Source organism: Amphiura filiformis, chromosome 7 (assembly GCF_039555335.1).
Source record: "Amphiura filiformis chromosome 7, Afil_fr2py, whole genome shotgun sequence".
In the NCBI taxonomy this organism is placed as follows: Eukaryota; Metazoa; Echinodermata; class Ophiuroidea; order Amphilepidida; family Amphiuridae; genus Amphiura; species Amphiura filiformis.
In genome coordinates this window covers 18,672,211-18,688,779 of record NC_092634.1, presented here as the reverse complement: position 1 = coordinate 18,688,779, position 16,569 = coordinate 18,672,211, and the positions used below count along the sequence as shown (strand labels likewise).

Below are 16,569 nucleotides of genomic sequence, written 5' to 3'. Positions count from 1 at the left end.
CACTGATGTCACCCTCTCATCAAGGTGAAAAATGATATTACAGTACAGAGTATATATACATGTACTCATTTTACGTTTACTTGATTCTATTTTTATGAAGAAATTATTTAAGTTACCTATTTGGCAAATTTTCATAAATTTTGTCCAGAAACTTATAAATTTTGGGGTCTCTTTTTTGTCAAGTTTGTTATATTTTTTCCTGCCCAATCCAAAATTGAGCACATCCCAGGCTGAACGCTACATTTTCAACAATTATTTTCACAATTTATTATTATTGTTCACCTGGCATTACTTTTTGGCTAGAATACTTTGCTTACATGTGTCTACAATCAATGTTCCTTGCTATAATCTATAATATTTACACACAACATTCATCTTTGGTATACAACAAATACATCAAAAAATGTCCTTACAATCAGCCTCAATATCTGTAATGATGTAAAAAGGTCACATGCACACATTGCACACTGAATTGAAAGTCAACATTATATATATTCCCAGGTATATATTATATTGAAAACTGCCAATACAGTCTAGTGCCCTTGCATTAGTATCTTAGCTAATACCAGACCAGTACCTTACATTTTAGAATTCTGATTTTGATACTGTATCATTAGGCGAAGGTGCCGTATTTAGCGTTAGCTTTGGATATTTAATTATTTTTCACCAGGGTAAGTCGGGTGGAAAATAATTAAATGTCCAAAGCTAACGCTAAATATGTTGCCTCCGCCTAATGTTTGAATGTTCAGGTGTGGAAATTGTTAGGGGGTTAAGTTCACTTTTAACAAAAAAATCTGTGCATGCACACTTCATTTAAAAAAGAAAAGTCCTGCATGCCCCAAATTGTAATCCTGCTTATGGGCCTGACTGGTGGCCAGCTAAATACACTTCTACAGGTATTGCACTGATCAAGTACACAACTTACAAAAGTATAATATCTTCACTTATCCACTGAAACTAAAATAAAACCAATCTAAATTGTTTACAATCTAGACATCTTCTATTCTACTTGTATTTGTTTACTTTTCCATTCACACATGATATGTACATAATTGTTTTTACATTATTGCATATTTTGGCAAGTTTTTTGGATTCTATTGCACAATAATACCCATCGTACTTATTTGGTAGAAATCAGAGTCCATAGTCAAGTGGCGGTGCCAAAGGACAAAGTAGTTCAATTACTACATAGTTTGGTCACAACAACCTGTTTCTTTTTGAGTCACTGACCCACTAAATTTCTGATTGTGAAGGAAGACAAAGAAACAGCAGGTTCTGAAGTCTACAAGCTGTCCTGCTTCCAATAAAATTACTGGGTGGAGCGACTCTTGGTTAAATACTGATGTTCTCAGATGTTTTTAGTCAGATATTGCCTTCAATCATGGCAATTTTGCTAAGTATTGCTGTAGATGTGGAATTTTGTCTTTCTTACATGTGTTCAGATTTTCAGTGAATAGTTTGTATGTAGCAAAACAACAGGTCCTACTGGTCAGATTAATATAATTAGTCTACCAGTACCAGTTGTATTCACCTTGCTTCCTGGAGAAAACTTTGGATCTTAACCCTATGAGAACTACCTGCCGATTGGCCAAAATGAACATTATGTCCAATTTTGAACCAATCAAGGAGGGTATTTAATAAGATCATCTGCAAATGCAAGTTTGACCATAAATGGTTTAAAGCCTAGTCATAATTGGCAATTGAAATAAGCATTTCAAGTTATCAACCAATCAGAAATGCTGCCAGATGACAGCAGTATCCAGTTAAATCATGGCGTGCAAGTTGTGAAACCTGGGCTAAATAAGTTTGGTAAGGCAATGAAATGAAATTTGTTTCATCTTTTGATCGACAGTCCCTGCATGGCCAATCTTATAACTTATGAAATATCAATTAGATGAATATCACTAATTGTGATAACATTTAATATTTGTATTTAATGTATTGACTAATAACATTTTATCATTAATTTTGAATTAATCCATTAACAACAAGTATTGAAGTAGCATTGACAGGGATCCCAAGATCAAGCAAATTTGATTGCGTTGCCAAGGGTCAGCCCAGGTTGCACACTATAATCTTGGCTCCTCCTTGCTGGATTTTGTACAGGTAGTTGGATAAGGGAACAAGATACCCCCTCTCTCCAAGTATGTAACCAGAGTATATTTTGACTATAACTATGGTATACCTTCATCGAGTCAGTAATTTACATATATTATTTTTTATTGTATCTCTAAATGTAAATGAGAAGTAGATAAAAGTATACATTTTCAGAAAGAAAATGATGCAACTGGCATAACAGATTCCTGCAAAAATCAACAGTTTTTGAGAAAATCTCATAATTTGATTTTGCTTTACTGACTCGAGGAAGGTATAAGGACACAATGGCTATTGGTATGTACTTGTATTGGGTATTTGGCTTCGTATGGTACATTATATTCAACATTAATAAAAGCTATTCAATAGACTTTCAAGAAATATATTACAAATTCCATATTTACAAATATTTAGTCTAGTAATAATCTATACTGCCTAATGCTACCCCAACCATAGAGCCTTTTTAAACACGCTTTACTCTGAGAACTGCTAACACCCAGTGCCTGCTCCAACCGAGAAAAAGGCCTTTGTCTGGGGGAGCGGGGCACTGGGTTTAGCAGAACTTTCTTTGAGATTGCCACGATCACAAGGCCCTATTAGTAGGGCTGCCTAATGGCTAGATATAGGCCTATGTACACTTTAAAATACAATAACTTGTTCTAGTACATCAATTCACATTATTTTGAGTACTTAAGAAAAAAAACAATCATCTTTAACATGAGTTGGTGGGCAATAAAAATCAAAATTAGGAGGGTACAACAAGTAGTAAATTGGCCTTCAAATTGTATGAATTATTTCATAGCACATAATACACATTTTTTTTAAACTATGCCTTTTCTTGTATAACTGCAAGAATAGCTCCCTCGAAATACTGGGACAAAATTGTACTGCACATTTGTGTCATGTATCTTTCTTTTGGCTTGTGCTGTTTTAAGGCCATAATTATATTAATTTTGGCTCAAACAGTATTAAAATTGCAATTTTGTGCAAGCTTTGTATACATGGTTACCAGGAGCCTGTTTCACAAAGCCTGAGAATCATTTCATAAAAACTACTAATGAATTAATTATCAGATCGATTGTAAGTGTTTGTGAAATGGGCCACAGGAGTCAAAGCAGGAAAGTAACACACACATGCATATTCAGTTTTTGAAATAGCCAAGAGCTACAGGCCCTCGTCAGTTGTCACTGGCATGAACTCAAATTGTGACCAGATCTGGTCCAATCAGGCTGATGTGGGCAATAATGAAGCTGAGATATAGGCAAAAAGATAAGAGAAAAAACAATGAAAAACATAAGAAAATTGACATATAAAAGGTTCATAACTTTCCAACCAAGCATTTAAGAGACCTGGGGATTCAACATCAAGTTAGTAATGATAGCAACTCATTTTTCAACATTTCCAACTTTGGCCTGCCCTGGGTGGATCAGATCAGGTCACAATTGAATACCTGACTGGGCCCAACTCCAATTTTTTTACAAAATGAGTTAGACCCAGCATTTTATTGCCAGCAGACTGTTCTTCCTTGTGTGTGAAAGATGAGCCAAAATTCACTCTCTAAATAGTCTCCCACGTAAACTTAATCATGGTTTTCATGGAAGAAAGGCCCAACTCCATGGAGTTGGGCCCTTCTTCCACAAATATTGGATTAAAGAGGAATTTTTTCACTACAATAAACTTTCTTGTTAACATATTACACGCTTCTACTTGTGCAATTAATGGATAATTACCTAATTTCTGTAGCTATTTATAACACATCTGCTTACGGAACTGGCACTTGCAAGTATATTAGTGGAAGAAGGGCCCAACTCTAGCTCGTATTAAGACCGTACCGTGGCCATGGAAACATATATAATTTCGAATGTATGTAATATTGTATGTTCATGTATTAAAGGTCCCCTGAACTTTTCCAAATATTAAGTTTTTTCTTAATATCTCAAAAACAGTTTTGATGGAGTTGGGCCCTTCTTCCACTCAGGTATTCAATTGTAAAATTTGAATGTTACAATGGTTCACATTTGTGTGACACATTTCACACACATTTCAATATTTTGAGTACGTATTTGGCACACTTAAACTATTGCACTGAGTATTTTGACAAGATCTGATCTATCCAGACAGAAGGAGGCAAATTTGTTCAAAGTTATCAAATGTATACAATTAATCTGTCCAACAATAACCAGTAACAATGTTGGGATTCTTTACATCCCTTGCATATTTGGTTGCATAATGTTGGTTTCATACTTTCCTGCCGCTTGCTGCTTTGACGATTTTGCTTCACTGCCCAGTTGCACCAGAAATGCCAGCGGTGACCAGCGGCAAGTCGATATATCGACCACTCCACCGCTTTGCCCAAAGCGGCGGATTGTTTGGAGTTGAATTCAAGTCAACTCATGAGTGGCGTGGCTCTGACAAATAAGAACAGGAAACAATTTTTGTGCTGAGCGGCAACATTGTCTTTCATAGTCATGCCGCTGCTGCCCCCTTGTAGAAAAGTACAAGCGACATGATGAAGTGTCATACCAGTAACTTCACTCAGCGGCAAGCAGCAGAAAGTATGAAACTAAGTTCTAACATAAGGCCAACAAAATAAGGATTGTCTCTTTGAAACTCAATTTTTGAAAAAAGTTCAAGCATTACTAATCTAGAGACAAAGGTCTAGTTACAACAAGTAAAAACAGCTGTTTTTTTGGCCATACCGTAAACGTTTGTCTAATGGTGCACCTGGGCTTCTTTGTCTTGGGGTAAATTTCATGCGCAAATAGTGAGCTCCCTCCTCTGAAATCCCAACAAGAATTAACGTTCCGAGCCCTTATTTGCTGGTGGGAATTTTACGAGTGGGCACTTTTAGGTTGTGCCTAAAATTCCACTTAAGTCAAGGGAGCCCATAGCGCCATTAGGTGAACGTTTACGGTAGTAGATTAATTCTGACTGAAAATTCAGACAATTTTCAAAATATTTTTGCAAAAATTGATCAGATATTTTCTCAGATTTGTCAAGCTTTCTACTGGTGTTTTTTTAGATTTTTGAAGGGAAATTTTGATCATCTTCCACGGATATTTTCATTTTTTCTAGCCTTGAGAACTCATTACCTGGGATTAACATCTTGCCTAATTATTACATAATACACATGATGCAATAATTATTGCTAAATACCAAAGATTATACTTAAAACTATAGATCGAAATTTAATAAAGTTTGATATTGCAAATATTATGACACAATCGGATCCAATTACCATGATTACAGTGGTCCAAAGGAGGCAATTCTGAGCCAATCAAACAATTTTTTTAGACCTTACTCAAAATGAATAATCCGTAAATAAATTCATCAGGATTGTTCATAATACATATTTTGCAAATGTTCTTTTGTACGAATCAAATGTATTTCGGTATAAAGATCTTAAACATACCTCAATGACTTGAGAAAGTACTACGGTGTAGTACGAAACGTCATTGAGGTATGTTTAAGGTCTTTACACCGAAATACATTTGGATTTGTACAAAAGAGCATTTGCCAAATACAGAATAAATAATAATTAGTGACATCGGGCTCACTTCCCTTGATTGCATTACATTTGCATCTAGCAATTTAAAGCAAATTCAGTATTCAGCTGATATTTTTATGCGATTAGCATTGTTTCACGTCATTGAAAAAAATTGCTATACAAATTTCAATTTGTGCAGCACATTGTCCAAAATGTGGACACAAGATGTGGCGAACGTTCCCGACAACCTTTCACCTTCCTAGAGCCACAACAGCGACAACAGACATAACAGCCAACACCATAGACAGGCTTCCATGTGATGCTGAATCAAATACACTGGAGTCAAAGTTAAAGCATCTATCCCCACTGTTTACAACTTGGAAGCTCTGCGCCTGGCACAATTCTGTGCCACTGGCATATTCATCTCCTAAGACCTTTTCCCCTAGTTTCATAGTTGCACATTCTGCATATGTTTCATCGCAGAATTCCTTGCAGATGAACACTTTCCTGGATCAAAAATAAAAAAAGAAGATATTGTTTAAAGTTTTATTATTTAAATAATCATTCAAAAACATTATACATGTACATCACAAACATTACCTGCATACATCGCGATATATATCACAATTCAGAAGTTTTTCTATAAAACAAAAACTATCACTTTATCATAGAAAGTTAGACAAAAATCAACAGGTATTGTGTTGCGGTAAACTGGAAGCACGATTATTAAATATTATTTCCTTTATAACGAGCCATTCAGACTGAATGCAATGATTTGTAAAATTGTAAATGGGACCAGTTCTGTCAAAAAAATGTGCTACCAATTACCCATCATTTTTTACTTTATTATTTTTAAAAAGTCTTAGGGTTCCGAGTTATAACAAGGATTAGTATGTAATTTGGCCTTTCCACGGATCCGCCATCTTGCTACCAAAACGAGGCTCTCCTGCAAACGCATGCTCAAAAGATGTTTTTTGTTTCTCTTGCTTTTCTAGCAATGCGCCTAAAGGCTTTTGCAAAGCGTACACGCCAATTAAAGCACACGTTTGACAGGCATACGCACACGCAGCACACACTTTGCGGGTATAAACGTTTTGAGATGACCGTGCGATGGGCGAAAATAATGTGTTTTGGCAAAATTATACACAGAAATGGCAGTACCTCCTTGAGCTAGCCAAGCATCCAATCATCATGTGTCAGGAGTTTGCTTGATATATTGAAATATTTTTTAAATAGGGGGTATCGGGGCCACTGAGACTAAAGCGGTGCAAAATTTCTAAATCACCCCGTGACCCGCATTCATGACGTAAATTGCAATCCTTAACATCGATATTTTAGAGTTGGAGGAGATAGCCCTCCAGTGTTCGATTTTCATCTATTTTTTGTGTAGCAAAAACTGCTACTCACTTTAAGATTTGAGTAGCAATTCCAAAATTGTGAGTCGCAATTATTTTCACCATATTTTGTGGATTTTTTTGTATACCTTTTACCATCGCCAAAACATTCCTACTTTCAGGGGAATTCCTACCATAACTGTATCTATCATCTTTTTTCTCCCTTCTTGCAAGTTCGTAGACAAATGCAGTGGCCAGTGATCGATTTTCGTATATTTTCTATATTTTGTGTAGCAAAAACTGCTACTCACTTTCAGATTTGAGTAGCAATTCCAAAATTTTGAGTAGCATTTTGCTACGCTAATCCAGGTAAATCGAACACTGTAGCCCTCTAACTTACCCTTCATCATACCAATCAATCTGATTTGGACTACAGAAATAACACATCATATAGTGTAACCTATTGGCACATGCCTTGGTGTTCTCATGTATCTTGGCCATACTATCCATGACAGCAGACACCTCTGTTCTCTTACAGCATGATTTACTTCTGTACCATGTGCAGTTGGGTAGATCACCTTGAGGTGTTGCATCTCTTGCACTAGCTGAAATCATATGCACAAGACAAACAAATTTTACAATTAATGATTTTAAATTTAACTAGATGGACCATGGTTCTCGGATGTCAAGCGGTTTTTGCATAAGCGTCGACCGTGATGCCTCCACCAAAGTGAGTGATGTGGCACGTACTCACAAGTTGATACAAAGCTGGGTGACCCCGGATGACCCCAAAATGACCTTCCAAATATTTGGCTCTAAATGTTGACTGTACCCACCAAGTTTCATGTAATGTGATGACAGTTTTTACTAATTTGACCTCAGATGACCCCTGGGTGACCCCAAAATGACCTCCCAAAAATGTGGCTCTAAATGTGACTGTACTCACCAAGTTTCATGCCCATATGAGAGTTCAAACTAATTTGACCTCAGATGACCCCTGGCGAACCCAAAATGACCATCCAAAAATTTGGCTCTAAATGTTGACTGTACCCAATAAGTTTTATGCCCATCCAACAGTTTTTACTAATTTGACCTCAGATGACCCCTGGGTGACCCCAAATGATGTCCCAAAAATTTGGCTCTAAATGTTGGCTGTACTCACTAAGTGTCATGCCCATATGATAGTTTTAACTAGTTTGACCTCAAATGACCCCTGGTGACCCCAAAATGACCTCCCAAAAATTTAGTTCTAAATGTTGACTGTACCCACCAAGTTTCATCCCCATATAATAGTTTTTACTAATTTGACCTCAGATGACCCCTGGTGACCCCAAAATGACCTTCCAAAAATTTGGCTCTATATGTTGACAGTACCCACCAAGTTTCATGCCCATCCAACAGTTTTTACTAATTTGACCTCAGATGACCCCTAGATGACCTCGGATGACCCCGAAATGACCTTCCAAAAATTTGACTCAATATATTGACTACCCACCAAATTTCATGCCCATACGACAGTTTTTACTAATTTGACCTCAGATGACCCCTGGGTGACCCCAAAATGACCTTCCAAAATTAGGCTCTAAATGTTGACTGTACCCACCAAGTTTCATTCCCATACGACAGTTTTTACTAATTTGACCTCAGATGACCCCTGGGTAACCCCAAAATGACCTTCCAAAAATTGGGCTCTAAATGTTGACTGTACCTACCAAGTTTCATGGCCATATGACAGTTTTTGCTAATTTGACCTTAAATGACCCCTGCATGACCTCAGGTGACCTTGACCCACTAACCAATACAAACTTGTTCTGCCTGGGGTCAAGATACACCCACCCACCAAGTTTGAGGAACATGCGACCCCTAGTCTCCGAGAAAATAGGTAAATAAGGAAAATGAGCCCCCTGACCTCAAATAACCTTTTACCCCAGTATATGACCTTGAACCTCACCCAAAAAAAAGTAGCCAGAGTTTTTGACCATGGGCGATGACCCACCTATCCTGAAAATCTGAAGTCAATCCGCCCATCCATGCCCGAGAAAAAATAACCAAAACAAAAGCATGTTGCATTAGTTTGTCAGAGTTGGAGAGCTTTTGAGACAAACCTTTTTTTTAAAAATCAAAATGGCATAAATCAACCAGGCGAAGTAAAATAAATAATAACATCATATTTTTCCTCAAAATTTGCTGCGGGAGGCCCTTGTTATTTGAATAATTTGTTACAAATTTACAATAAAATTGCAATTGCAAAGGCTTTGTCAACACTAACATAGTAACAACATGAACAATGGGAACTGGGGAGGTTTTTCATCAGACATCATGATAATCGAAATAAATGTTTTTGTTCATTACAATCATGAATGCCATAATGATATGTCAATTGATGCCAATGGAACATGGGAAAGAATATTTTCATTGGAATGTGATATTTTTTATAATTATGACATGTTCCATTAAAATGGGCAGAGTTTCATTGAATGGAACAGTCCATCACCTCATAAAATATATAAATATTCTTACCACGACCCATAATACCACTGTAAAATTGTATAATAATCAAACTAAAATAAGCTTACCGGTACCATTTATTTGCCATGTTTGCTATCTACTGATGACAGCAAAAAAACAAAAAAAAGTCCGAAGATAAAATTCTGCATAGGCCCTAAATTTCTCATAAACCAGTTTAACCCGAAACTTAAATTAATTCTTACCATAGTACACACATGTCTGTGTTTTTACATAGTACACCAAAACAACTAAAAATAGCAAAAACTGTAAAAACCTCCAACTCCATCGACTCATCCAACTCGACGCCATTTTCGCTTTTTAATTGATTGGAATTAGGATTGGGCGAATACCGATACCCGGTACTGAATACCAGGCTGTGTATCGCCCAATGCTACATTATCTTTTATGGCAAGCCATCGAGGCCATTGCGCATTACGACACTTGTCTAAGGTGGAGGGCAGAGATTTTTTGGCAGGTCCAGGCTTAGAGGGGGGGCGTTTTCATAACATTAAAAAACATTTTTTGATCTCATATACTGCAAATATTTTAATATAATGTTTTATGTTGACAAAATATTAGGCAAAAACTTTTTGCAAAAAATAGTTTACAATAACATTTTAAAAACGTAAAACGTTTTCATGACCTTTTATATAACCCGACATTTAACGTTTTCGATATCATTCGCAAAATGTTATAAAAGGTTGTCAGAAAATATTACAATGTCGGGTTATATAAAGGGTATAAAGGGCATAACACGTTTTCATAACATTAAAAAACATTTTTTGATCTCATATAGGCCTACTGCAAATATTTTAATATAATGTTTTATGTTGACAAAATATTAGGCAAAAACTTTTTGCAAAAAATAGTTTACAATAACTTTTATATAACTCGACATTTATAATGTTATTAAATCGATTTTACCTAAACCAAAACTCAAAATATAACTTGTTTAACGTTTTGTGTTTGCTGGGTAAAAGCTCACACAGCTTACGATGCTATATGCACTCAACCATCAGAGACGATCCACTGCTTGCTTGGAAGCTCTTGGACGAAAATGTGTGCTCAGGTGTATCGAGGTGGAAACTGTGCATAGATGGTTTATAAGAGAATCGTTTTTGAAACCTTTCCATATGAATGCTTGAGTCCCAAGTTTTACATACTGCAGTTACTGTCCGTTTTCCTATACACAATACACAGTGCTCTCACCATTGAGCTGTGACCTCTACAAATCGTGCCACGTTAAAAGGATAGACATTTGCCTAGTTAACGTCAATGTGTGAAAAATAACCGGCCAATATTAAAAGTACTCTCAAAACTTCTAGCAAATATATTTCTCTAACATGACCTAAAATTACAGCTAGGTTAGATGTTCAGAAATATTCGTACTTTGGTAAAACAGTGAGTGAGGGCAAGGCATAGCTAGCCAAATCCCGTGTTAATTGAATGGAGATTTGACCGAAAATTTTGGTAAACGGACCGCTCACTTCTGAAGAATGCCACACGAAAACGGTACAAGCTACATTTAAAGTACTCTCTGTTCGATCATCATGATGAGTTTTTTAAATTAGTATGCCGAAATTTGGTACTGTAGGTAATTGACAAAGGGTCGTACTTCGCTGATGAGTAAGTGACGGTGAACATGAAAATCAGGGCCCATAACCCAAGTTAGTAGCTAGTTAGTGGAGGCCGTCACGGGACTGATTATTGATTATTGAAGTGCCTTATTAATAGATACGCACGATTTAGGGCAAGAAAAAAAACCGGGACACTTTTGGAGACATCATCATCATCATCATCATCATCATCATCATCATCATCATCGACATCATCATCATCATCACTTTCTACATTTTTCTAAACAACATAGGGCCTACCGTTTTAATAAGATTTTTTCTTGAAATGCATGTAACTATAATTATTGTTTAGAGCGTGATGAAATAAAACATCACGATTTTCATCACAAAACAAATATAATGCACAAGAAATCGTTTGTTTTAGAGCGTGATGATGAAATAAAACATCACGGTTTTCATCACGAAACAAAGTAATACATAAGAAATCGTTTGTTTTAAAGCGTGATGAAATAAAACATCACGATTTTCATCACAAAACAAAGTAATAGGCCTACAAAAGAAATACATTTTTCGAGAGTGATTAAATAAAACATCACGATTTTCATCACGGAACAAAGTAATACATAAGACATCGTTTGTTTGATTGCAATCAACCGCGACAGTTCGTCTCACACACATAACAATGCACTGCGATCAAATAGGTTGATGACAACATTTGATTGAATGGACTGCACTGCGCCATGATTACGTGCACCGGTTCAAATCCTTTGTTTGGAGCCAATCAATAATTTCACGTACAGCCTCTATGCAAATTAGAGTTTACACACGCTGCAGCTGGGGTAATCGACCGAAGCTGGTTGCCGTTAGTGATCGAATGCATGAGCTTATTTGCTTTATTGAATCGATTTACTGGATTAATTTCCTGTTAACTGGGTTTAATGCCACAAAGGTCGAATCGGGCTTTCCATGGACCATAAGTGCATCATGATGGACCAATTAATTCAATAAGGGCTTAATATTTTGCCAGGGGTGGTCCATACAATCATCCACCCCAATGTTGAAGCCTGTATGTGGTTTCTGACCAAATTAACCTCATATTTGGCCATTTTAGCCCCCAAAGTGAAATTTTTTCGCGCTACGCGGGAATTTATTCCACTTTTGCACAATATTTCATCAGTTTAGCCTCAAAATGGCAAAAAGTTTCGAGCGTTACCTTTTCACTCTCAATGATGCCCAATTTTTAGCATTCACCACTGAATGACTCCCATTTTCTTGGAACCCCCACTCACGAATAAAAAAAATCGCCACCGATAGACCCTAGTTTTGTAATCCGGTAGGACAGGTAGTCCAGTGACGTACCGTAGATTTCTTTGACAGGGGATTCTTGAAGTAGTGAATTTAGCACCTTTTGGCGACATATAAGTTTATGGTACATTTGCGCGCGAACGCGAAGCGCACAAAATATTTTGCCATTTTGAAGCTAAACTGTTGAATATGGTACCGGTTAAAATGGAATAAATTTGCGCGAAGCGTGAAAAATTTGCACTTTGGGCAGGGCCGGATTTACCTTTTTGGGGCCCTGGGCCAGGCCAAAATTTGGAGGCCCCCACCGTGAGGAAGGCATGTGCACTCAAGTGGCCAAATTTTTAGCTTATAATAGGTCATTTGGGCGAAACAAACAGTTTTAGACTATTTTAGCCCAAATTGAAGCTGATTTTGCTATACATGTATAACATACCGTACCAGTGCGCGCTAAGTGCGCAAAATTCTGCAATAGTTTTGTACCCTGTTTTTCGGCTAAAATAGAAGATGCACCCTGCACACTGCACAGGGCAATTTTTGGGGCCCCCAAAATTTGGGGCCCATCTGGCCCTATGGTAAATAAATCCGACCCTGACTTTGGGGGCTAAAATGGTCGAATATGAGGTTATTGGTCAGAAACCCCACATACAGGCGTCAACATTGGGGGTGATTGTATGGACCATCCCCCTGGCAAAATATTCCCCCGGGATCTACGCCTATGACAGGTACGTCGCTTTCGAGTGCCCCCCCGGCCCCCGGGTCTTGGATTAATACCCGGTAGGCCTACTGTTTATTTTAATCCATGCTAAGAATTTTTAATCTAAGCAAATGATTGGTCCCTCGATCATTGCAATCGAATAGGCCTAGATTAATTTTTTAAATCTTATGAATAGCAGAAAAGAAATTAATTTTATTAGGAGTCATCTAAATCAGCCTAAAAAATTGAAGGAACATTCTCAAATCTGTCTAGCCCCTTTCTAAAGTTGTCGACCATGGCACTCCAACTAACTCATTGTTATTGACCACCCCTCCCAAATCTTCAGCTTTCGAACTCTTTTGGTATGCATGGCAAGCCATAACCAGTGCTTCGACAACATCGAAACGCCCACGACATCCTGAGACGGGTCAATTTGCATTGCACATAGAAAACAGAGATTTTAGACCAGAAAAAATACCACTGTTTTACACAATGTCTGCCGACTACGAGAGTATTTTATGTGTGAAACCTGAAGTCCATGTATACAAAATACCTCCGCGTAGTTCAAATAGGGGATATAGGTAAGAATAAGCCAAATCGAAAAGTAAATCTGGGTGCGGCTTTTTATACCATCATGTCGATGATCATGATGATGATCTTCTTGTCTTGTCATCTTGAAACATTGCATTGACATGATGACCATCGACATGATCGACGTAAGTGTTGTATAGCATGTATCGGCCTATACTAGTATAAAACTACATGTATTTCCAGACAGTCATGACAATAACATAGTTCAAGACAATAATATAAAACAAAAGCCATTCCTTGGCTCTATATTTTCTGGAGAATTATGCTGAATATCATCATTGATCATGTTGATTGTATGTAATTTTGTAAATAATCAGTTCAAATCAGGGCAGGCTCAGCAGAACTCCATAATCATGATAATTTATATTCTGTTTCTGATATGGTCATGCTCTGACTTGTTATTGTTCTTGTGACTTGCGGTTCTCAGTGAATACTTCAATTATACTTGTAAACAGGATTAGATCAAATTAATAGCTGAATAAGAATAATGAATGATCAAGCTTTCGTTGAGGTATGATTTGCAAATAGCACACAATTTGGCAATGATATAATTTAAAATTAAAAAAGATGCCATGTCTCCCATAGAGAATGCACATACTCCTCCACCGCTTAAATCCTCCAGGTTTATCTTTGTTAACATTTTGGTATTTTTCACAAATTAAGGGGGTATTACACCCCTCGATAAATTTGTGTCCAGGGGTAGCACTAGGTTGCTTTTTGGGGTCCCGGACCCACCAAAATAGAGTTCGGACCCCCTGTTTTTAAATTTTCTGCAAGTTCAGGGGTCCCTGCAGACCCCCAGTTTTTCAATCTAGCGCTATTGCAGACATACTATTTATGCTGCATTTGTGCAACTTGGACTCACCAAACTCTACTCCGGACCCCCTACTTTTTAATTTTCTGCAAGTTCAGGGGTCCCTGCGGACACTGGAGTGTTTAGTTCTAGCGCTACCCCTGTTTGTGTCTATTTTAACATTTTTCTCAAAAAATAATCACACACTGGTAACAAAAGTTATATATTATTGGGGCAAGGAATCCAATTACTACACTGGAATTTCAGTGACCCAAGGCAAGCGACTCGTTATTTATGATACGAAATAAGGTACCGCTAGGATGTACCTAATTTCGGCGATCCTGACTTTTAGACCACCCGAGCTATATAAGGTACAAATTGCAAATTTATCATATTAAACTTTTGCAACAAGGTTAAACATGTTCTCAACTGTACAGACATACCTTTTATTCCATCGAACAAGCTTTATTTTGTTCCAAAATTCACGCTTTTATGCTATTTTTGACGTAAAGAGCTGGTAACAAAACCGGTGATGCCAGCTCCGAAGTTTTCGCGAGCACAAGCGCTTGATGTACGCTTCGTTTTGACGGTAATTTACGCTTAGCGTATCATGCATTTTCAAGCGCGCTTTGACATCGCTTTTACTGCGTGACGCAATTCTGCATTTACATTGTTTATTCAAAATGGCGAATTTCTCGAAAAACGTGATACATTTTACCTCAAATTTCCTCATTACTCAAAGCCCTGCCCGTTTCACAATATTTTAGCTTCTTGGATATCATCGGAAACATAGATTAGTAATATCAGGTAGGTCACTGTATTTTTTAAGATTTTTTAGATGATTTTACGATGAAAAAATTGACGCTTTTAAGCTTCTTTTCAAAAATTGGTTTTAGCTTGTTAAAAACAGGTAAAAATCGTTTTTAGCTTGTTGGATATTTTTGCTAAATAGTTTAAAGCTTGACTCCTTAGATGAAACTTTTAGTTTAAGCTTGTTAGAATATTAAACCTTGATGAAATAGTAATATTTTAGCCCTATATAGCGCGGGTGGTCTAAAAGTCAGGATCGCCCTAATTTCCTACCATATATACGGAACCACTTGTCTTGAGTCACTGAAATTTCAGTGTAGTAACTGGATTCCTTGCCCCAATAATATACATAACTTTTGTTACCAGTGGCAGTATGTGATTAGTTTTTGAGAAAAATGCAAAAATAGTCACAAATTTACCACAGGGGTGTAGTACCCTCTTAAACAAATTGGCATTCCAGAATAGTCTGGCTGTATAAGGCCCTTCGCACTTGCTTATTAGTTTCCTGTTTACCGCCCGTGTCCAAAATTGAAAATCTCAAAATAATTAATTATTTTATTTTTATTTCTAATTTTCTCCTTTAAAATAACTTTCAACTACTTCTGCTTGCCATTTTCTGACTTTAATAATGTCAACAATAATGATGAATAAACAAAGAGTACAACTCCACCTTCACTTATTTATAAAACCAAATATTTTTGTGAAATAATTAAATGCCCGCTTTAGTCAAAACGAGTCAATAGTTACTTGTAATAGTTCAAACTAAATAAAGAAAATAAAAGATAATTAATAATTAATAATTAAAAGTCACCTCGTCCCTTTTTCAAAATCTTTAACAGGAAACTAATAATCAAGTGCGAAGGGCATAATGAGTCCAAACTTGATACAATTGGACCAAAAATAGCCATGTGACAACAAGTTATATCAGAAAGAGGAGAGAAAAATGTAACGTCACCACTGGTATTTTGGGGTCCCACAATAAAACACATGACCATGCTCCTATGTTTGTTTAACTTTTGTTCATCTTCATCATGTGAGGAATGGTAGGAATTGGTATATTTGTATTTATGTGAATAAGTGGTACATGTATTTGTGTGTACCCTGACCACTGAGTGACCAGTACAATGTATATCTCACAAGCCTCGGACCTTGAAGCGGAGAAGATATTGTATATATTAATTGGTGTGAGTACCTCGGGCTATGATGATATGGGTCAGTGAAAACTGAATTTGTTTACCTGGGGTACGGTATCCGAATTAAGATCTATCCAAAAATCCCCCCAAATATTGCATGTTCCCCCAAATATTTTATGTGAATATGGAACCGGTACCCAAATTTACATAGATCGAATCCATGGGTTCCTACAGTCACCGATG

The 16,569-nt window shown here is 36.9% G+C and overlaps 2 protein-coding genes across 2 annotated transcripts in view; one reads left to right on the top strand and one right to left on the bottom strand.

The window, feature by feature from the left end:
* Positions 1–5,577: 5,577 nt before the first annotated feature.
* On the bottom strand, positions 5,578–9,732 carry LOC140156290 (uncharacterized). The gene is made up of 3 exons (XM_072179272.1): positions 9,627–9,732; positions 7,316–7,520; positions 5,578–6,088 (listed from the first exon to the last, which is right to left on the bottom strand). The coding sequence occupies exons 1-3, from the start codon at positions 9,730–9,732 to the stop codon at positions 5,833–5,835; spliced, it is 567 nt and encodes a 188-aa protein (XP_072035373.1). The 3' UTR covers positions 5,578–5,832.
* A 3,680-nt stretch (positions 9,733–13,412) lies between these two features.
* The window catches only part of LOC140156831 (adaptin ear-binding coat-associated protein 2-like), a 33,282-nt gene continuing 30,125 nt past the window's right edge, over positions 13,413–16,569 (top strand). The window contains exon 1 of the mRNA XM_072179826.1: positions 13,413–13,580. Coding sequence (XP_072035927.1) covers positions 13,492–13,580 — 89 coding nt within the window. The 5' untranslated portion in view covers positions 13,413–13,491. The remainder of the gene's footprint in view (positions 13,581–16,569) is intronic.

Coding starts and splice junctions, on each gene's coding strand:
- LOC140156290 (XM_072179272.1), bottom strand. CDS start 9,732: ATGGCGTCGAGTTGGATGAGTCGATGGAGTTGGAGGTTTTTACAGTTT. Junction 7,521..9,626: donor ACAGACATGTGTGTACTATG/GTAAGAATTAAT, acceptor ATATGATTTCAG/CTAGTGCAAGAGATGCAACA. Junction 6,089..7,315: donor ATTGATTGGTATGATGAAGG/GTAAGTTAGAGG, acceptor TTTTTGATCCAG/GAAAGTGTTCATCTGCAAGG.